At 47.2% G+C, this 22,045-nt stretch overlaps 1 protein-coding gene and 1 pseudogene across 2 annotated transcripts; one reads left to right on the top strand and one right to left on the bottom strand.

The window, feature by feature from the left end:
* The first annotated feature begins 494 nt into the window (after positions 1 to 494).
* LOC308568730 (ferritin light chain pseudogene) lies at positions 495 to 1,019 on the top strand (annotated as a pseudogene). The gene has a single exon. The product of its transcript is annotated as a ferritin light chain pseudogene (transcript).
* A 1,119-nt stretch (positions 1,020 to 2,138) lies between these two features.
* LOC308569087 (uncharacterized protein C17orf67) lies at positions 2,139 to 15,644 on the bottom strand. The gene is made up of 4 exons (XM_081162509.1): positions 15,425 to 15,644; positions 14,524 to 14,624; positions 4,373 to 4,510; positions 2,139 to 2,560 (listed from the first exon to the last, which is right to left on the bottom strand). Exons 1-3 carry the CDS (start codon positions 15,477 to 15,479, stop codon positions 4,394 to 4,396), a joined length of 273 nt encoding a protein of 90 aa, XP_081018635.1. The 5' UTR covers positions 15,480 to 15,644; the 3' UTR covers positions 2,139 to 2,560; positions 4,373 to 4,393.
* Between the last annotated feature and the right edge of the window lie 6,401 nt (positions 15,645 to 22,045).

Genomic DNA, 22,045 nt, shown 5'->3' with positions numbered 1-22,045 from the left:
AAGGAATGAAGTACTGATACATGCTACAAGATGGATGACTCTTAAAAACATAGGCTAGCCAGGCTGGCGTGGCTCAGCGGTTGAGCATCAACCTATGATCCAGGAGACTGAGGTTCGATTCCCGGTCAGGGCACATGCCCGGGTTGCAGGCTCGATCCCCAGTAGGGACATGCAGGAGGCAGCAGACCAGTGACTCGCTCGTCATTGATGTTTCTATCTCTCTCTCTCTCTCCCTTCCTCTCTCTGATATCAATAAAGATATTTTTAAAAAAAAAACAAACACATATGCTAGCAGTGCTCTCAGCAGTCCCTGGATCTGTCTCTTGCTCCAACAGTGTTTGGACAGAACAGAGCTAGGGACGCCCCTTCTTCCAGCCTCTGACCACCTTCCAACCTCTTTTCCAGGCATCACCTTCAGAACCACCTCAGCCATCCTCAGCCTCCAAGACCAGCCAACACCGTTTTCTGACCTTAACTCCTATTGCCAAACAACCATGAGCTCCCAGATTCATCAGAATTACTCCACTCAGGTGGAGGCTGCGGTCACCCACCCGGCCAACCTGCATCTGCAGGCCTCCCCCACCTACCGCTCGCTGGCTTCTACTTCCACGCTGACCATGTGGCTCTGGAAGGCGGGGGTCTCTTCTTCCGAGAACTGGCGGAGAAAGAAGAAACTCCAGGGCCCGAGCGTCTCTTAAAGATGCAAAACCAGCACGGTGACTACATTCTCTTCCAGGACATGCTGAAGCCTCCCCAAGATGAGTGGGCAAAACGCAGGATGCCATGGAAGCCACCACGGCCTTGGAGAGGAACCTAAACCAGGCCCTTGTGGGTCCACGTGCCCTGCGTTCTGCCCGCCAGACCCTCATCTCTGTGATTCCTGGGGAACCGCTCCCTGGGTGAGCAGGTGAAGCTCATCAAGAAGATGGGTGACACCTGGTCACCTCCGCAGGCTGGCCAGTCCCCAGGCGGGGCGGGGCCAGCATCTCTTGGAAAGACTCACCCTCAAGAATGACTAGGAACCTTTGGAGCCCAGAGGCCTTTGAAGGGCCCCTCTGCATTCCCCTGGTGTCTGGCTTCTGCCTGAACCTCTCCCTGAAACCACTAGGCATCCCCTTAACCACCTGGAGCCCTCTCCCATGCATTGGGCCAAATAGAAAAAAATAAAGCTTTTTGCAAAAAAAAACCAAAAAAAATGCTGCCCGGCCAGTGGCTCAGTTGGTTGGAGCGTCATCCCATACACCAAAATATTGCTCTCTGTTACCCGTTAAACCACAAGAGAAGAGAAGAACCTTGACATGAGCAGGATAGAGGAGAGACAGGGCCCACATTTAATTAAAAGAGAGAGAGAGAGAGAGAGAGATCTGAGCCACCTGAAAACTGAACCACACAGAAATTGAGCTGACGATTTTAATTTATTTTTATTGGAATGGGTCTGGCGCACAACTAGTGCCCCCACAAGGTGAGACTGCAAATGGTGTCAGTAAAGACACATCCGGAGCCCTTAAGGAGCTCAGATGAGCAAACCACTTAATTCAAGGCGGAAGGACTTCAGGCTTATGGCACAGGTGCAGAGCACTTGAGGGGCCCCGAGCATGAGGAGCTCCCTGGGTTCAAATCCCAGCTCCTCCGCCTACCAGCTGTGTGAACTTGAACAAACTGCCTGTGGCCCACAGCATACTGCCCCCTCCCAAAAGGTATCCACATCCTGATCCCTGGAACCTAGAAATATGTTATCTTACAGGTGGCAGGTGCAATTAAAGTTGCTAATCAACTGACTTTAAGATAGGGAGATTGTCCTGGGTGATCCGAATGGGCCCAGTGTAATCCCGAGGTTTATAAAGGTGGGAGAGGGCAGCTGGAGGGACCGTCACCCACGTCCCACAAAAAAGTCTCCTTGGCTAGGAGACCAGAGAGGGCACCTGGTATCGAGCTATGGCTCTATTTTCAGATCATCTCTTTACCAAAAAAAAAAAAAAAGAGATTCCTCATGTGGAAAATTGCTGGGTGTTTATATTTTCACCCATTCATTTATCCTAAGAACAGTGAGTTTTCCAATTCTAGGTTCACAAAGATAAACAATGTGGGGGATCTCTACTTCCCTTCCTGGAGAGAGAAGAAAGGAGACACCCCAGAAAGCAGGTTGAACACCAATGTTTATTAGAGCAAAAAAGAAGGAGGGAAAAAATGACCAAACACCTCCCCGCCCCAGGGGGCGCTTCGCTACGCCACACAAGGCTTCCAAACGCCTGTCCCCAGGCTCTGGAGGCCCAGCGCCCTCGGCCCAGGCGAGATTCCCATTCTGCCCACCCTTCCAAACCGGCTGAAGGCTCTGGGGGGAAGGGGCGGTCTACACTCTAAGCTGTTGGTTGCAATGAGTTGTGCAGGTTAGTAAAATGAAGCAGCACATGCATTTGCCATCGATCCCCAAGACAACCTTTGCCATGGCCACAGCTCACAAGGTCTAAAGACATCCATTCCCGCAGCTGAAAAAATAAACGAAAGAGGGAGCCTCCTCCTGTTTCGACATGATCCAGGCCGATGCTTATCTAAGAGCTCGCTGGAAAAGAAAGAGAAAATACTGTTAACATGATGCTGATAAAGGAGGAAGGAGGGGTGGGGAGGAGAAAGGAGACAGGAGAAGGAAGGGGAGGAGACAGCCATCGAGGGGTCACTTCCTGAGCACGTCCTGTGACGTGCCTGGGCAGCTCTGTTTTCCATGCACTGACTTTTTTTTTTTTAATATGTTTTTATTGATTTCAGAGAGAGGGAGGGAGAGGTAGAGAGAGAGAGAAACATCAATGAGAGAGAATCATGGTCGACTGCCTCCTACACGCCCCCTGCTGGGGATCGAGCCTGCACCCCGGACATGTGCCCTGACCAGGGAATTGAACCGTGACCTCAGGTTCATGGGTCGACTCTCAACCACTGAGCCACACCTGCCAGGCCACGCACTGATTTTTTTAATGCTCAGAACCACCGCATGAGTGAGGAGCTCTTACTGTCCTTATTTTGCAGATGAGAAAACTGAGAGAGCCACTGGGCAATTTTTCCCAAGCGGAGTCACGATCTGAATGCTCTCAGAGTCCGAATTCCAAGTTGACAGTCCCTCCAGCTTCCCTGTCTTTGTGTAAATGGAGCTGTTTGGAGGGAGGCCTCTGTGGGATCCTGTGTTTTCAGGAGCTACCCCCACCCCCACTCCAGCTCATCAGCAAGGCCTGTCCTACCCATTGGCAAAGGCCTCAGTTGGCCCTCGGAAGGGGGCTCACTCAACCCCGAAACCCCTCCTGTTGTCTGGCCTGCGCAAGAGTAATAAGTGCCTCCAGCCATGGAGCATTTACTGTGCACTGGGCTCCACAGATACCCAGGAGGGCATGTTCCTGTGCCCATTCACCTTAGCACAAAGTAACGGCGAAGACATGTGGTTTCTCTTCTTTTCTTTTTTTTAAATACATCTTTATTGATTTCAGAGAGAGGAAAGGAGAGGGAGAGGGAGAGATAGAAACATCAATGATGAGAGAGTCATTGATCGGCTGCCCCATGCACGCCCCCTGCTGGGGATGGAGCCCGAAACCCAGGCATGGGCCCCGACCGGGAATCGAACCACAATCTCCTGGATCCTAGGTCAAAGCTCAACCACTGAGCCATGCCCAGCCGGGCGAGGTTTCTCTTCTTAACCAGAGATGACAAACTGCCCAATTATATCCTGTCCTGCTGCGTGCACACAAGCTACAGAGGAGGAATGACATTCACTAGGCTTAACCTCTGAAGGGATTTGCTATCTTATCTAAGAGGGTTTGGAAAGGAGGGAGGGAGGTAGAGGTAGACAGACCGAGAAGCAACAGCCTCGTGCAGGAACACGGTGCCAAGAGGGTTGTGCAGGCCTGCAGGGAACGTGGGGGGCGGGGGGTGCCAAAGACTAACCCCAGAGGAAGAGGGAAGACACAAAGGTCCAGGCACATTCCCAGCCTGGAGGGCTGTGGGAAGGCAGTAAAGGAGCTGCTGATCCTGGTGACAGTGGTGATGATGGTGATGGATGTCACTGGCTGAGCTCATGGACGCTGCCCCCACCTGGACAGACCCAAGCCTCCACAAACCACACTTCTGTGACTTATATTCCAGAATGACCTTTTCTGGACCACAAATGGGGTCACGTCCCTCCCTATTTGGGATCTCCTGGTGAATCAATAGGGACCAGGCCCTCTTCACCTGGCTGCCACCTGTCTCTCCTGCCTTGCTCTTTGAACCTCCCAACCCATAACCAGCTAACTAGCTGTCCCCCTAACGTCGTGCTCTGGACGGCCTCTGAGCCCATGCACATGCTGTCCACTGATGTCTCCCCGAAACAGAAGGCCCAGGAGAAGGAACGTACCGGAGGCCGATCCCGAGTCCCTTACACGGGATGGACCAGGTTCCTGTCACAGTGGGGCTTGCAGAAGGGGTTCAGCCAGTGCTCCAGGAACTGCTCCTCGGCGCGGCGCTCCAGGCGGAGCAGGTGGTGCATGTATTCCTGTCGGAACAGACCCACGGAGAAGAGAGGCTCTAACCGCGGTGACGGCGAGCTGCTGATGGGACAGGGCGCTGCCAGATCGCCAGGCCCAGGGAGGGGAACCCGCCACGCCCATGCCTCTGTAGAGACCAGACAGACAGACCCACTCAATGAGCAAAATGAAGAAATCTGACAACCTTAGGTGCTGAGAGGCTGGGTACCCATGGAAACTCGTAGACGCTGCTGATGGGGTGTAACTCAGACCAACCACTGTGGGAAACAATTGATTGCCTGAGATTCAGAAATCTCACTCCCCGTTTTCACCCTAGAGCTGTGCTCCTCAAACTTTATCTGTCAGCAGAATCACCAGGAGGGCTGGTGAAAGCAGATTGCTGGGCTCCACCCCCAGAGTCTCTGATTCTGTGGGTCTGGGGTGGGGCTTCAGAATTTGCATTTCTAGCAGGTTCCAAGCCAGTGCTGACGCCAATGGTCACTTTGAGAACAGAAATGTGTAGAAGTTATTCATCGCAGCAATAAATCTGTAGTAGCAAAACACTGGAACCATGCCAAACACCATTGACAGGGGAATGGATAAAAAAATTAAAGCAGGGTCACATTGTGGAGTATTATACAGCAGTGAACATAAATGAATTCTAGCTACATACAACAACATAGGTGAGTTTTAGAAATAGCATGTTGAGTAAAAAAGAGCAAGTCCAAGAAGACATAGTGTGGCACCATTTTTATAAAGCTCAAGACATGCACAACTAATAACACATTAGTTATGGCTGCATGCATTTGTGGTAAAATCATCTTTTTTAAAAGACAAGGGATAACTATTAGGAAATTGAATTTGCTATACTATTGTCAGATAAAATAGACTTTGCCCTCTTCGGTATGGCTTAGTTGGTTGGACATTGTGCCATGCACTGAAAAGTTGCTGGTTCTATTCCCAGTCAGGGCACATGCCCAGGTTCTGGGTTCCATCCCCTGTAGGGGGCATGCAGGAGGCAGCCGATTGATGTTTCACTCTCACATCGATGTTTCTCTCTCCCTCTCCCTTTCTCTAAAAATCAATAAAAGCATATTTTTGAAAATTAAAAAATATTTTTAAAGGGAAAAAATATAAATAAAATACAAAATGTTTAATGATGACTGTGCAAATGAATGAATTACGAGGTGTCCAATTTTCCTGAATTTTTTTCCTTTCCCCCAGGACCCATGCAGTTTTCATTTGTTTGAGTTATCATGATTGTTTTTATTTAACTCATTGAAATGTACCCCATGTCCTGGGCAGGGCGACTCTGGGGCAGCCAAGGTGGAAGTGGATGGTGAGAAGGCTCCTCAGGGGACCCAGCAATGATCCCCCGGGGGCTCGCTGGACACAGTTGTGAGTTTTGGACTGAATCCTGCCCTGTCCTGCCCTCTCTGGGCCTGAAGAATAATAATTGGGGGAAACAAGAGGGCAGTGCAGAGTCGTGTAAATAAGGAACAAAGACTTCCCAGCACCAGTGCGCTGAAGGAACCCATGTTACCTGGTTGCCGGGCGATGTGGTGGAAAGGCTAAGAGGTCTGGGTCAGAGTTTGGTTCAAAGCCAGACTACCAATAATCCAGGCTCAATTTGTCCATCTGCAAAATGGGGGTGACACTAGCACTTATTTCATTGGGTTGCCAGGATTCAAGGAAATGATACAAATAAAGTTCCTTGCCAAAACAGTTGTCCCCATTTGCCCCTCTAACCCTGTTCTCAGCCCTCCTTCTGGCCCGGTGCAGGCAGAGGCTGACCTAGATGAACTGCAAACACAGACTCCCTTGTCCAGGGGCTTCCAGTTGGGTATGACACAGGAGGCGGCAGGGTAGTAAGAGGGAGGCCGGGGCGTTTGCTCCCCTGGGCCCTCCCCGAGGGGTCAGAGCAGGCTGGCTGCCTCCCTCTCCTGAAGGCCACAGCTCCCAGAGGGCCCCACTTTCCCTGTCTGGGAACCACAGCCCCCCCTTTCCCCTTCGTGACTAGGGGCTGTCAGCCTTGGATTCTTCATTGTCTCGTCGGTTCACCTTCATCCTGGAACGCTTTTGGAAGTCTCTTCAGTACGCTCTCTCTCCTCTTTGATTCTGGCTACTGTTAGATAAGAAAGGCCTGAGCCTGTCTTGAGGCTGTTGCGTTGTGCGTCGCTCCCACGAACTGGTCCACAGGAAACTTTTCATGCATGCCTGCTGAATGCAAGACTGCAGCAGAGGGCCTCCACATGTGGTCTGTGGTCTGTGCTGCCCTGGGGGCCCTTGAGGTCACAACTATTTTTAGAATAACACTAAGACATTCCTTAGTTGCTTTCTGGTCCTGTGCATCAATGGATAAAACTGGCGCCCTAGCAGAACTCAAGGCGTTGGCTCCGGCCATCCTAGAAGTTATTGTGCCCTGGCCAGGTGGCTCAGTTGGTTAGAGTGCTGTCCCAATAGGCCAAGGTTGTGGGTTCAATCCCCTGTCAGGGCACATACAAGAAGCAACCAATGAATGTATAAATAAGTGGAACAGCAAATCGATCTCTCTCTCTCTCTCAAATAAATAGATAAATAAATTGCCCTAGCCAGTTTGGCTCAGTGGTTAGAGCATCGGCCTGTGTACTGAAGGGTCCTGGGTTCGATTCCTGCCAAGGACACATACCTCGGTTGCAGGCTCGATCCCCAGCCCTGGTCGGGGCACGTGTGGGAAGCAACCAACTGATGTGTCTTTCTCATATCAGTGTTTCTCTCTCTCTCTCTCTCCCTTCCACTCTCTCTGAAAAGCAATGGAAAAATATTCTCAAATGAGGATTAAAAAAAAAATTAATGAAAATTAAAAAGTTATGGTATCCTTCACTGTCACACTCACAGTATAAAACATAAATAAATGTAAAATGTTCTTCAAATGTCAGTTTCACTGAAGAACACCCCGGGGGCCAGGTCAACATGACACAGCAGGAAGCGCAGGCCGCATGGGCAAGTGCAATGGTTTTCGTGAGGAAAAGCGCCTGAGTGATTGCTGGTGTCAAGGACTGAACTAGCTGTGCTTTATGTGCGTGTTTGGCAGACATCGTCTCGAAAACGAAGAGAGTGAGCTTGTCCCTTCGAGGAAAACAACTGACAGGACTTGTCCCAAAATGATAAAATCCAAGCTTCCAAGGGGAAATTTGAATTTTAGAAAAGTTGTGTTTACTCCCATGAGCCCTAGCAGCTTTCCGATACTTAAAGACTTTTCTGATGCTGTCGGTGGTGATACCAACAAATGTCATCACTGATATACGGCATTTATACACCTTTTATAATTACATACTCATTTCCATTCTTACTCATTTAATCCCTGCCCCACTCAGCCAACATCCACCTGCCTTTCTGATGGTAGTAACCAAGGTATATCTAGTGCTTGGCGCATAATAGGACCTCAGTAAAACTCACTGGAGAAATATACCAGTGAGTGAATAAATAAATGAATTGACTGTTCTTTCTCCATAATCTTCTCAAATCCTCCTTGGAAGGTTCCCCGACATCTGTGTCAGTCTGCTCATTAGAGAGGCCCAGTCCAAGCGAACATGTGTATTTCGCACTCCTGAATAGCAGCTGAAATCATAGCTGCAGAAAAACAACCAAAACACACAGAGAGCAAGAGAGAGAGAGAAAGAAACAAGCACCGGTTTCCATGACATTTCACTATTTATTTAAAATGTTAGGAAAATAAATATGCCACAAAGGCCTACAAGCAATCATTAGTCAAAGATGAGAAGCCAAACTGCAAATCTGCTGAAAACCACAAATTCAACAATTGTGTTGGCTGAGTTAGAAATGACCCGGCATTAATGCTCATCTCAAATGTTCCTGGATCAAGAAAGAAGAGCGAGATGGAAAACAAATTTTAATTTTTTTTTTTTTTTTAGATTCCTTTCTCCAAGGGGAAAAAAATTGAAAACAAAACAAAAACCAATATCTGTGCTCCACGTCCAATGCCAAGGGTAATAATGGAAGTAAATAATTTCTCAGTAATTAGAGCAGAGATGGGTGAGATGATAAAAATTCAACACCCACCGGAACTTGATCTAAGCTGAGAATCATAAACCCAACAATCTATCAAAGAATGAACAAGAGGGTAAAATTCTGCCTGAGACATTTGCATGGAATTGAAGGTCCATCAGCACTTGGAGGAATTATTTTGCTCAGTAGTGAAAGAAAGGTAGTCACCTAGGCAGAAGGGTGGCTCTGAAGTTAACCTCACTGGGCCACTTGAAGGCTTAGCCCTGAGAGAAGGCAGATCAGTGATGGGCACTATTTACATCTCAGTCACTCTGAACTGTTCTTTGAGATCATGGGGAACAAAAGGGTAATGGAATGACTACGTACATTTGTCAAGGGGCTAAACATGAAAGCATATTTTGCAAAGACGACTTATAATAAAGCTCATATGATTTATACTTGCCCAACGAGAACATTCTTTAAAGGAAGACAGGCCAAAACGGAAAGCGTATTCCCAGGACACACAAGTGCTTACGAAAGACATAATTTTAGCTGAGATGTCATCTTTTTGAAGAATTTCCATGCTTCGCCCCAGCAGTTGGCAAATAATTTCTTCCCTAAGATTTGAGACGATTAAGAGAAATTTAATGAATTCAAGAGAGGCAAAAGAAAAGATTTCTAGGAAAACAGTCTCTGGGTTCTGCAGGAGAGTTATGTCCTGTCAAATGTCTCCCTGGGAGAGAAGCAAAGAAAGGGATGGAAATAAGTATAATGAGTATTCAGTAAATGTCAAATATTGTGCTTGGTGCTGGGGACCCAGAAGTGAAAGAAACAGCCCATCTGCTCAAGTAGTTTAGAGCAGTCTAGTAGGAGAGACGGACTTTAAAAAAGAAAAAAGTCAATAGCAATCTTGTGCTGTGGGTGCCATGCCAGAGGGATGCTCTGATGCATGATGGGAGGACAGGGGCATCAGGAAGGCCTCTTAAAAAAGGCATTATTGAAGGTGAATCTCTACAAATGAATAAGAGAGAGCCTGGTAAACAAGAGTGGAAGAAACAAGCACAAAGAATTTTCACACTGTAAGAGAAGAGCTCCAAATACCCCATCATTCCAGGCAACCTGCTTCTTCTTGTAGGTTTTTAATGCCAGTGAATAACCCTAACATGTCCAATAGACACCTACGTGTCATTCTTGACCCCTATTTCTCTCTCACTGAGCCCACTCATCCCGCCCCAGAATGGCCAACTGGTATCCAACTTAAGGCACCATAATCATCTCCCATCATAAGGTTTTACCTTAGAACCTCCACTGAAACACTCTCGTGGAGGACAAGAGAATAAATTGAGGTGTGTGTTTTTGTAACCTTTTGGAAAGCAATTGGATGATATATACTAAAGCTTTTAAACTATTCAGATCCTTGGATCCAGTAATTTACTTCCTGAGACGATATTCTTAGCAAATAATTAAAAATACCAAGAGCACTTTAGAACAAAAATGTTCAGAGTGGTGCTTGTAACAGAAAAGTAGTGGAAATGATCCAACTGTCTAACAAAACAGGGTAATTCAGTATCATTGTGGTATAAAGAGTTTAAAATAATATGAGGAAGTGTGTACATTATAATATTAAGAGAAAAATCAGGAGATGAAATGGTAGAGTATGATCACATTTTTTAAAAATATACACAAAAAGACTAGACAGAAATACATAAAAAATGGCAAGGTTGTCTTTGAGGAGAGGAAATAAGATTACATCTGACTTCCTTTTCTTCTTTTGATGCTTTCTTCGTTCCAAATTTCTTTATAATAAATATAAATGGCTTAAATTTTTATTATTTGTAATTATACAACTAATACATGAACATTTATTGTTGTTTAAAATTCAAATATCAAATATAGAGTTTCCAAGAGCGCCACCTGCTGTCCCAGTCTCCTCAATGGGATGATACAGTTAACATTCAACCGAGCGTATTTCTAGACCTTTTTCTAGGCATGTATATCCATATAGATGTACCTATTAAATATATAGTATTGTTTCTTGTGTGAGTATTCGGAAGCCAGGGTCGTTTCAGGAGAAAGAGAGAAGGCGACATGGAGAATGAAGAGGAGGGTAGCAAGCAGAACTAATGGAGGAAGGTATTGCAAGCAAAGGGAATCATCTATGAAAAGATGCTGAGATGGGAGACAGAAGGTGCTCACAGCAGAGAGAGGAGGGTCTAGTTGAAAAACAGTGAGAAGTTCTGGGTGGTTGGAGCATAAGTTGCCCAAAGGCAGGGCTGGGATCACATTTTAAGTAGCAAGAGTTTAGACCCAAACTCTGAAAATCAACACAAGCACAGTCACGACCGAGGAAATGTTCAGGGAAAGCTCAGAATATTTTTTCCACCTGCCTCCCCCTAAACACACACCCAGCCCTTCTTTCCATGCAGCCCTGACTTCATCAGTTTTTCCCCAGGCAATTTTTTTTTCTTCCATTAGGATCTTGAGGCTTCATTACACCCAAGAACTCTCCACAATGTCTTCATGAAACCAAACTAGTAAGTCCTAAAGTAGAACCTGAAGTCCATTGAGCTGAAACCTAGATGTCCTCGGACAGGATGTTCCAGTGCAGTCCCAGTATTCTGGGGCACCCATCCCATTCCTGTCACATCTAGACCCCTACTCCCCCAAATCTCTGAGGATTTGGGGGCCACATCTCTCCTAAATTCATCTAATAGCCGTTTCTCCACCACAGTCTCCAGGCACAAGTGAGTTCCTTCGTCTTTCATCAACCACCTTCACCCACCTACCCCGCCATCTCTCATTCCTCCAGAGAACCACGAATGCAAGGTTGCTGCGTCTCGCAGACTTTCCCTAAGGTTTCGGGGTTGCAGGGAATAAAAATGGCACAAAGCAGAAAACAACTTCGAACTCAATGCCAGGCACTGCCATAAAATAAATGTATCAGCGACTTCCTCCCCCAGGGAATTCCTCAGCTGAGTGCCCTCTGAGCCCCTCCCCTCCCACCTGCCTCTCTCTCTGACCCCCCTCCACACACACACACACACACACACACACACCACCTCCCATCTTCTTCCTCCCAGCTGCTTTCATACATTCAGAAGCCCTCCTGCTTTCTTCCCCAGGGCATGTCTCCCTATTGCTCTCTCTCCCCATCAACCTGGGCCCCTCCCTTCCTCCATCTAGGGTGCCAACAAGGTGCTCACACTCCTCTGGGCGCAAGCCAGCCCTTCCCAAAGGCAGGGCACGCCAGCGATCTTTCCAGGGCGCTGTCCTTCCCGCCACAAGGTCAGAAAAGAACACTTGTTGCAGTGAATCGATGAAATATATCCGGTCAAAACAGCCTTAGCCCTGAACCAGCTTCTAAAAAGCCTATAATTCCACAGACGCCAACGTCTGCCAGTATTTGAGCCAAGCATCAAAATGACAAACACTGCTTAACAGATACTCCTGGGGAGAGACTACTGCGAATGTGCACACTTGTTTTCCTTTTGAATTCCCAAAACCTCCCCAAAGCACCATTCATTCACCCTCATCAGTGGCCGCCTCCTCTCGAAAAGGGTTTTGTTTTGCACAGTCCCTCCAACGAGAGAAGCAAAATGAAATAACCTAACCGGTCATCTCTCGGTAACTTCAAGTTAGTGGTAAGCACACAAGTCTCTGGGCTCAGCTCCCAAGGGCACAGGCTGTCCCCAGAGATCACTACCTCTGCTTATTTTCCCTGCCCACCTGTCTGCCTCCTGGGCACCATGGCAAGGAGGTGCACTAGCGTGTCCAAAAGTGTCATTTCCCATTTCCCGCGTATGGGTGTCTGAAGGCCAGCAGCTCAGAGGCTGTGTCCTGAGCCTCTGAAAACCAGCTCTAATCCCATCATTCGCTTCTTACGGTCCTTTGGCAGCTCCCACTGAGTACGGAGTGAAAGTCAGCTCCGCTGTGACAGCCAGACCTTCCAACCTGGCTCTCAGAGGACCTTCGCTGGCCATTGTCCTCATTCCATGTAGTCCAGATACTTGAGTCCAGGTCAGAAGTGGAAGACAGGGGAGGTCGGGACTGGCAGGTAGAACTGCCACATGGGCTCACATCCTACAGCACAGGGACCAAGGAGTTAGGAGTCTAAGGCCCCTCGATTCATGGGGAACCACGCCGTCCTGCCTTTGCCAGTTAGAGCCCCAGGGACTCTGGAGCCAGGCATCCTGCCCACCCCCGTCCTAACCCATGCTTGACCCCACACTCTCTTGGTTCCCCCTAAATCTCCCCGAATTCCTTCTCGGCCTTTCAGGTCCTCTTCCTCTGCCCACCTCTGAGCATTGTCCTCAGACCTCAATCTAGGGCCTCTTCTCTCCTAATTGCTGCCCAAACCATCTGTCTACAGCCCCAATCTGTCCTCCCCCACATGAAAAATCCTCCAATGTCCTCTACTGAACACCAGACAAAGCATCGCACTCCGATCCTTCCTGACCTTGCCCCTGCCCACCTCCCAGTGCCCTTCCTCCCTGCACTGAGATATTCTGAGCCACCTCTGATTCCTTCTACCAAAGGAAACAGCCACATCCACCCCTAACAGCCTGAAGTCCTTGATTCGTTTCTAAATCACTTTGTACCACAGTCCTCTGTGTCTGCCACCACCTCTGAGCCGAAGCCCAGGCCACTGTCTGAAGCCTCTGCACCTCCCCAGTCCCTGGTCTTTCATGCTCATCGAAGTCATTACTGTTTGCTGAATACTGTTTTAAGAGCCTTACTGTGGATTACTTTATATTAAGCTCATAAAGTAGTGTTTTACATTGTTAGTTACTGTTATAATAGTGTAAGTAATAATATTTATTGCTAACCCCAATTTATAGATGAGGGTCCTGAGGTGCAGAAATGTGAGGAGACATCCCCATGGTTACAGTTACAGAAGGGGGGGGACTCGAACCCAGGCAATCAGCATTCTCCATCATTGCAATTTAATAAGAGCCTTTTAAATGAACTAATCAGATTATCCACATGATTCTGCAGGGAGTGAAGGTAAATGCTGCTACAGATCCTTCTAGACCTTGACTTGGGGACACAAGAAGAGGGTGAGCCCGGAGCCCGGCTGAAGTGGGCACAGGGTGAGAGACCAGCCTGAGCACAAACACGGCTTCCCAGGCAAGCTAACTGTGCCTGGGTCACTTCGACCCAGGATGGGACAAATACCTGGAATGTCTTTATTTCCACCAGAGAGGGGAGGACAAGCCAGGCCCGGATTGGCCGGGGCCCAGCGTGGCAGGTTCTAGTGACACCCACCACTAGTCACGAGATGGAGGCAGGGGAGGGGCCCTGGTTCAGAAAGACTCGGCAGGCGGACACCACAAACCCACAGAGCCGAGCTGAAGCCAAAGACCAATCCAAGGCACAGGGTAAAGGCAGAACCCTCCCCAGGCTGCTGGAGCAGAGATTCTGCCTGCCCAGGAAGGTGTTGCTGGCCCGGGACGCTGGTCCAGCCTGCTCAGCACCAGCTGAGAGGGAGAAGGTGGGGTTGGCACCAGCTGCAGGGCACAGCTCCCTAGCACCCCATTTAGAGGTGACACCCAGCAGCCAACTCAGAATCCATGGGCCCCATTGTTTGCATTTTATTTATTTATTTTATTTTTTTATTCCTCACCTGAGAATATTTTTTTCCATTGCTTTTTAGAGAAAGTGGCAGGGAGGGAGGGAGGAGAAGAGAAATGTCCATGTGAAAGAGCCCCGACCTGGGATGGAATCTGCAACCCAGGTACGTGCCCTTGACGGGGAATCGAACCCACCACCCCTCGGTGCTCAGGCTGACGCTCCAACCACTGAGCAGCACCAGCCAGGGCCCCAATGTTTGCATTTTAAATACTGTGTGAGCGGTAGGTGAAGGAAGCCAGTCCCCCACCCCCCAGGAGGACAGGCGTGGGTGAAAGGTTGAGGTCACCTACACCTGAGTCTCTATAACAGAACCCCGATCCCGCAGCCCCCGCTGGGCTGGCACCAGGGCCCGGGTTGGTTTCATATTGAGGGATCGTTGAAATGGCCGAACTCTCCCTTCACACAGCCTGGGCCCAGCACTTACCCGCATGGGCTCGTCGGGGAACCCGGGTTTGCTCGGCCTGTCCTGGCGCCTGGACCTCAGGAGCTGTTTGGCCTGCTTTTCCGTCAGGATCGGGGAGGCCCCTGCAAATGTCAGGACAGGGCCTTAGGGACCCTCGGGGCACAGGAGTTCACAGTGCAAGGCAAACGATTAGCAAGTTCAATTTCAGTCAAAACACAAAAGTTCTTTCACAGGGGCCGTCCCAAGGGACGCGGCATTCCAGACGGCTCAGGGAGGAATTCTAAATTGTTTCTGATATGGTTGCCTCGGAGCCAGTCCTGCAAGCTCAAACCCCCTTACCCATTGCAATGGCCCGTTCCTTTATAAGTGGGTGTTAATTACGTGTTTTTTAAAACATATTTTCTCTAGTTCTCTGGTCCATGTGTTTCCTGTCCCTTAGGTTCGCTTTGTGGGATTTTTTAAAATCCCCAATACACTAGATCAAGTTAAAGTTGTTATTGGAAGATACCCCGTGACAAGATTATGTTCAACTTGATCATCTGTTCAACTTGGTCCCTCAAAGAAGATATTGTGATAATAAAAGTATATTATGTTTTGATACTCACACACAAACTCTAAAAGATATCATCAAATACAAGTGTACCAAATTTTGTGATCTCCTATGAACTCTAAGTTGAAGATTTATCAGCGTTTTTGAGAATTAACGTTCAAACACACTTAAATTCTTTAGAAAAGAATTCTTTAGAAAAAGAATTCATCCCTAATGATAGCAATTCTGGGAGCCCACTCTTAGAAAAACAAATCATTGAACTTTTATATATTTATACGTACTTATACAAATAATATACATCTTATTTGCAATAAAAAAATACCTTCAAAGCAGAAAACAGACTTATTGCAGTTTAGCGGGTCGAGCGCTCACCTGAGAAGGAAGCCAGCAGGGCGAGAGAGAGCACAAGCGCCAGAGCTGCCTTCATCCTGCCCGGCTCCACTCTCTGCCTGCTGCCTGTCGCCTGTCGCCTGTCGCCAGATGGATGGCCCCCGGAGAGCCAGCGTATTTGAAGGAAGCCGTGTCCGGCCCAAGGCGTGTTTACGCTTTCACTAACAGCGCTTACGGCGTGATGCTAAGTGCATCTGACCCCGAGTTTTTAATATGACCACGAAAATATTTTCCTCTGAATTCCTGTAAACGCTCATCCTGGGGCAGGAAGTTATCCGCCTGCAATGTGACTTTCAGAGCTTGAATCTGGGAAGGCAGCGTGCGAGACCCATGTCCCGTCAGCCGGGCGTCCTGAGTTTCCACCTGCAGCCTCAGTGTGTGGCCTCCTGTTTCACAGACAGCCCGTCATCTCTGACATTTGCCTATTTTATAACATTTTCCCAACGCCGTTCACCAATCTAATTGGACTTTCCCAGTCATTTCAGAGGCAGGCAGGGAAATCAGCAAGGGGCGTAATAAAGACGGGAAAAAAAAAATTTTTTTTTTTTAGCTGACATTGGAGCCAGGAAGACAAGGGTTCGTGTCCTGGCCTCACCTCTTTCTAGTGATGTAACCTTCGCTAAGTCGCTTACCTTTTCTGATCTTCAGTCTCCTCTCCTGTGAAAAGGAGATGAGAGTACCTGTCTCGTGTGGTATGATTAGAAAGCAGGATAAGCTATGAACCGCAAGGCAGCTATTACTACTCGCCATTCTCCATCTCCGTTTTACAAATAAGGAGGCGAGGTTCAGACAGGTGAAATCATGTCCAAGTTCACACATTATGGATGCGGAAGTAGAGCCAAGTTCTTTAAAGCCTGGTGTTCTTCCTATTAAAGCCCAAAAGGGCCTCGTGCGATATGCTGTCATAAGACCGTAAGCAGCCTTACTCCACATTTAAGTTATTTTTACAAAGACAGTAAAATCTCAGCAAGCTGAAGTCCTTTTAAATTTCAGTCGCTTACCAATATCACATAAAGGAATTACTAAACATATTCTAAAACTATGCCTGGAAGGTATGTAGCATTTATTTGGGATAAAATTCTCAATTCAGAGAAGTGACCTGATGTTTCTGTAGTTACTTTGCCAGCTCAGAAGAAAATACTCTGTCTGACGTTGTCTGAGTTTATGCTAATGCTGTGTCACTGATATTAAACCTAAATGCTCTGCCCACTCTGTTGGTATAGTCTGAAGGGCCTGTAAGCAAGAAAAAAAAAATCATGCGTTGCCTGGCCGGTGTGACTCAGTGGTTGAGCATCGACTTATGAACCAGGAGGTCACAGTTCCATCCAGGGCACAAGCCCAGGTTTGGGGCTTGATCCCCAGCAGGGGGCGTGCAGGAGGCAGCTGATCAATGACTCTCTCATCATTGATGTTTCTCTCTTTCTCTCCCTTCCACTCTCTCTGAAAAGCAAGAGAAAAAATGTATTTGGGTGAGGATTTAAAAATAAAAATAAAATAATAATAAATAATAAATAAATAAAATCTGTCTCCTCCTGCAAGCTCTGAGTAAGCTTGTATTACTTTCATAATTTTTTTAAAAAGAGAACCTCTAGTGGATTGGAGAGGCACTACTGCAGAAAGTCAGGGGCCTGTATCCCATCCTGGGATGCTGGTTCAAGGTCTCCGATGGAGAGGGCCCTTCAGGTGTGATACTGGCAGGGTCATTCAAAAGCCCTTCAGCTGGGCCCCTGAGGACACTGTCCCCAAAGGGGGGACTATAAGAAAACAGAAAAAGCAAAGTCACCTTGTCTTGAGTGTCACTCTGGTGGGGAGAATTCACTTCTACCCCCGACCCTCCTTCCCAGGAAAAGCAGCAGCCAGATCAATGAGGGCTCACAGTAGAAGACGCAATTCCCCCAAAAATCCACAAGGTGGCAGAGGAAAGAACAGAACCCGGGACAACCGAGGTCAGGAGAAAGAAACTCAAGGCCACCAAGGTTTACTATTCTAGAAGTTGCAGGAAATCCCCGGGAATCCACTGGATGTGGAAAGAGATGGTGCTGCAGTGCCGAAGACTATTTTCCTATGATTTTAATTCATTGGAAGGTCTTCATTAGATGCTCAGGCCTAGGACAGCTGCATTGCCGATATGACATTTGAGAAAATACAAAGGAAGAGTGCTACCACCCATATTCACAGGATCCTAACATAATTAACATTTTTCCCTTGCATGGATTTCCCATCTTTTTAAAGAAGGGATTCTCAAATTGCCAAGATGTTTAAGGGCCAGTGATAAAGCTGATATTGAACTCTCGACATTGTCACACCGAATACTGTTTTAAAAGAATAAGACATGATTTCAAATTCTGTGAGTTTAAGAAACTTCAAGGACAAGGAAACATCTTTTTTTTAACTACAGAAAGATGTTGAATCTGTCCCAAGAGACTTATAATGTGTCCAGAATCAATTAAATAAATTCTAACATCCTTTTAAATAGTTGTTTTATCTTTTTTTACTGTCTAACTCTCCCATCAGCCTATAACCTCTATATTTTTACAATGTACATATAATTATTTTATCATTTTTATAACAGTAACTCCATAAACTGCATATGCACACATACAAGCATTAATTTACAAGCATAGTGTGCAGGCAGTTGTGGGTTTGGGAAGCTGTGGTAGATTGAATTATTAGCATCAATTCATCACCACCACCACCGCATATCTATATGACTTTTCATCCTGCCCCTTGACCTTGGGCTCAACCAAGTGACTTGCTTTGGACAATGGGAGGGTAGCAGACATGACACAAACAGGTGTATAAAGTATGTTTGCACAGTGAGATGTGTCCTTCTGCATTCCTGCCATCGCTACCAAAAGAGATTCCCCCAGATAGCTACTGCCCCTTGGAGCTGAGCCTCAGAATTAACTCACATGGAAAGTACCTGAGCAAGGAACCAAGTCTACACAAGGTGCAGCTTACAGTAGATCCACTCGAGCCAGCCCAGCCCAGCTCAGTGGACCCCCAGCTACCACAGCCTGAAGCAGAGTTGCCATTGACCTGCAGATCCTTGAGATTAAAGCATTGTTATGTTAGGCCACTGGGTCTAGGAGTGGTTTGTTACGCAGCATTACTCTGGTGACAGCTAACTGACACGGGGTTTTGCTGGGATGCTTAGCGCGTCCAAATCTGGAGCTATTGGATCTAAGTTAATAAGAGGGTCCTGATAGAAGCTTCCTTCAAAAAAGAATAAATATCACCCTGGCCGGTCTGGCTCAGTGGTTAGAATGTCAGCCCGAGGACTGAAGAGTCCCAGGTTCGATTCTGGCCAAGCGCACATACCTCGGTTGCAGGCTCAGCCCGGGTCAGTCTGGGCACGTGCAGGAGGCAACCAATCCATGTGTCTCTCTCACATCGATGTTTCTCTCTCTCTCTCTCTCTCTCTCTCTCTCTCCAAAAAGCAATGAAAAAATATCCTTGGGTGAGGATTACAAAAACAAAAAAAGTGAGCAACGATCTACGTGTAGATCATGCGGTGTAATGGTCAAGGTTGCGGGCTACAAAGTCGTCGGGAGACCTGAGCTTGCTTGAATCCTGCCTCTGAAACTTATTCCCGGTGTTACACTGAAGCCGTGACATTGGGCAAACTGTCCAAATCACTGTCCTCTCATTTATAAAGAAAAGAATAATAATTATCATAAAACCTCTTAAGGGATGTTGAGACCTAAAAGAGACAGCAGGACAGCCGTAGTGAGGGTCTAGCACTTGGAACCGCTGCTGTTGTTACTACCCTGCGTCACCCTTATTTGCCCGTGCATATCCCCCCCATTCTCAGGCGCAGGATAGAAAGTCTGTAAATATCTTTTGACTCACCAAATGATGGAGCGCTTAATCAAATACATATTAAGATACATAATTTTACAAGTTACTAAAGTAAAAATACATCTTGATTTGCAAAGAAAATAGGGCCCCTTCCAAATATGAGTTGATTTCCTCCCTCGGTGGCCACACCCCATGCCCTTGGGTTCCCTTTCCCGTTTCATGCCCTCAGGGCTCTCTGCAAACACACACCTTCCTGTTTGGATCAGCGACACAATGGCAAGATGGTTTGGCCTTGCAAGGGGGGGCGCTTTCCGGCCTGCAGCACGCTTCCCCAAGGGGGTTATCATTTCTGCTCCGGGCCAGAACATTGGCCTCACCTTAAGTCTGCCCAGCAGGCGAAGGAGAGCCAAGGTCAGCGTCAGGTTCCTGGTAGGGAGAGGTGCCAGGCGTCTCTCCGGCCTAAACAGGAATGACAGGAGCACTGGCAGAGGTGTAGGAATGCAAGGTGGTACAAATAAACACACTGGGGGAGAGGGACATGGACGGAATACTTGGAAAAGTGCTGGGCCTTTAAGTGGGAGACAGCAGCTCCGGTTCTTCACAGGAAAAGTACTGCAACGTGTGTTGTTTTTCTCTGTGGGATCTGTTTCGATAAGCTTCAGAAAGATAAGAGACGCTCTAGCAACTACTCTCAAACCCTAAGGTGCACCAGGGGCACTTGGAGGCTCCTGAGGCCTCTGAGAGAGCCTGGGGAGATGAAGATGGGACCAAAGGAACCGAAAGAAACAGCAAACGGGGCTGAGAAGATGCAGGTTGAGATGGCAAACAACAGCCAACCAGTGTTCTTTGAGAGGGAGGCGGATTTCGCTCCCACGAAATGTGAACAGGATGCTGTAAAAAGAAATACTCAGAAAATAAATCAACAAAAATTTCTAAAAATTAAAAACCATTAATAGAAATTAAACAGCAGATAAAAAGATTTGTGGTGAGACCCATGGAAAATTTTTAGAAAAATAAAGCAAAAATGAGAGCAAGAGAGAGGTTTTTTTAAATAAAAAACAGGAAAGAAAAAAAATTTTTAAGAGGACATTTATCCAAATGAGTTGAAAACTTATGTTCACACAAAAATCTGCACACAGATGTCTACAGTTTTATTCATAATTGCCGAAACTTGGAAGCAACCAAGGTGTCCTTCAGTGGGTGAAGGACAACCCAGACAATGCAATATTATTTAGCACTAAAAAAAAAAAAAAAAAAAAATGAGCTATCAAGCCATGGAAACACATGGCAGAAACTTAAATGCACATTACTAAGTGAAAGTAGCCAATCTGAGAAGGCTACCTACTGTATTATTCCAACTATACGATATTCTGGAAAAGACAAAACCACTGAGACAGTAAAAAATCAGTGGTTGCCAAGGGTTAGAAGTGGGGAAGAATGAATAGCTGGAGAACAGATGCTTAGGGCAGCGAAACTATTCTGTATAGCACTGTAATGGTAGATACACGTGATTATATATTTGCCCAAATCCATAGACTGCACAACCCTAAGAGCGAACCTCCATGTAACCTATGGACTTTGTGTGTGATAATGGTGTGTGGACAAAAGTTTATCAGTTGTGACAAATGTACCTCTGATGCCCCAAGATGATAGCAGAGAGGCTGTGCATGTGTGGGGACAAGGGATATATGGGAACTTCTTACTTTCTGCTCCATTTTGCTGTGAACCCAAAACTGCTCTAAAAATAAAGTCTATTTTTTTAAAAGGGAGAAGTAGAGAGGACTGTCTAGGTCCAACATTCAAGCAACAGAAATATCAAAACAGAGAACACAGACAATAGAGAGGAAGAAATCAGCGAAGTAATTCTAGAACTGAAGGGCATGATCTGCTGGACTGAAAGGACCCAGCCAACTGGCAAAACAGAAGAAGGCAGACTCACACCCAGGCACGCCTTCATAGACTTGCAGAACACTAGAGAAAAAGAGAAGATTCTACAAGCTTCCAGAAAGCACAAAACCAGTCCCACTCAAGGGATCAGGGTTAAGAATAACCTCAGACATCTCTGCAGCGACATTAAGAGCAACAGAAATGGAACAGTGTGTTCAGTGCCGTGAAGGATAATCATTCCCAGCCTAGAATTTTACACCAGATAAACAATCAGGTGTAGAGGGTGGAAATAAAGATATTTATAGACAGGCAGGGCCTCAAAATTATGCCTCCCATGTACCGTTGCTCTAAAAGTTACTGACAGATGTGCTCCACAAAAAAAACCAAGAGAATTCACCACGAAAGGGGAAGCCACAGACCCAGGAAACAGAAGGTGCAGACAGGAGAGTGGTGAAGGGAAATCCCAGGATGACCACTGTGCTCCAACCTAGAGGGCAGGTGGCCCAGATTGGCACAAGGTGCCATGAGCACCATGAGGTGCGGACACACTGAGCACCGGCTGCCTGGGTGGGCCTGGGACAGATGATTTGTATTTTGTTTATCTTGATGACCATGAGCTGGTGAGATTCCACTCCCCTCACCCCTGGCTCCACGGAAGATCCTTTCTCCCCGAGGGGCAAGGAGGGAGGAACGGGCCTTCTTAACCTTTTTCTAAGAATTTGAGGGGGTTCCTAATGAGCTAAGAAGGCAAAATAGAAAGCAATCTCTCTCCCGACCATGTTTTTGCCAGACGTTCAGACTACAGCCCTGCCCACTTGTCCCCACTGTCATTAGCTCTTCCCAGCACTGTGCCCACCAACTTTTCCAGGTGGGATCGTCTCGGGGAAGCTGGATCCAGACTCTGACCCAGACCCC

The sequence above is a fragment of the Miniopterus schreibersii genome, assembly GCF_964146895.1.
Source record: "Miniopterus schreibersii genome assembly, chromosome: 16".
Taxonomy (NCBI): domain Eukaryota; kingdom Metazoa; phylum Chordata; class Mammalia; order Chiroptera; family Miniopteridae; genus Miniopterus; species Miniopterus schreibersii.
The sequence above is the reverse complement of the archived record's forward strand: the minus strand, read 5'-3'. Positions and strand labels throughout refer to the sequence as shown.

Excerpts from the sequence above, each read along its gene's own strand:
- LOC308569087 (XM_081162509.1), bottom strand. The coding sequence starts at position 15,479 with ATGAAGGCAGCTCTGGCGCTTGTGCTCTCTCTCGCCCTGCTGGCTTCC. Across the intron at positions 14,625-15,424 it reads CCTGCTGGCTTCCTTCTCAG|GGGCCTCCCCGATCCTGACG; the intron begins GTGAGCGCTCGA and ends TGACATTTGCAG. Across the intron at positions 4,511-14,523 it reads TCCCCGACGAGCCCATGCGG|GAATACATGCACCACCTGCT; the intron begins GTAAGTGCTGGG and ends CTGTTCCGACAG.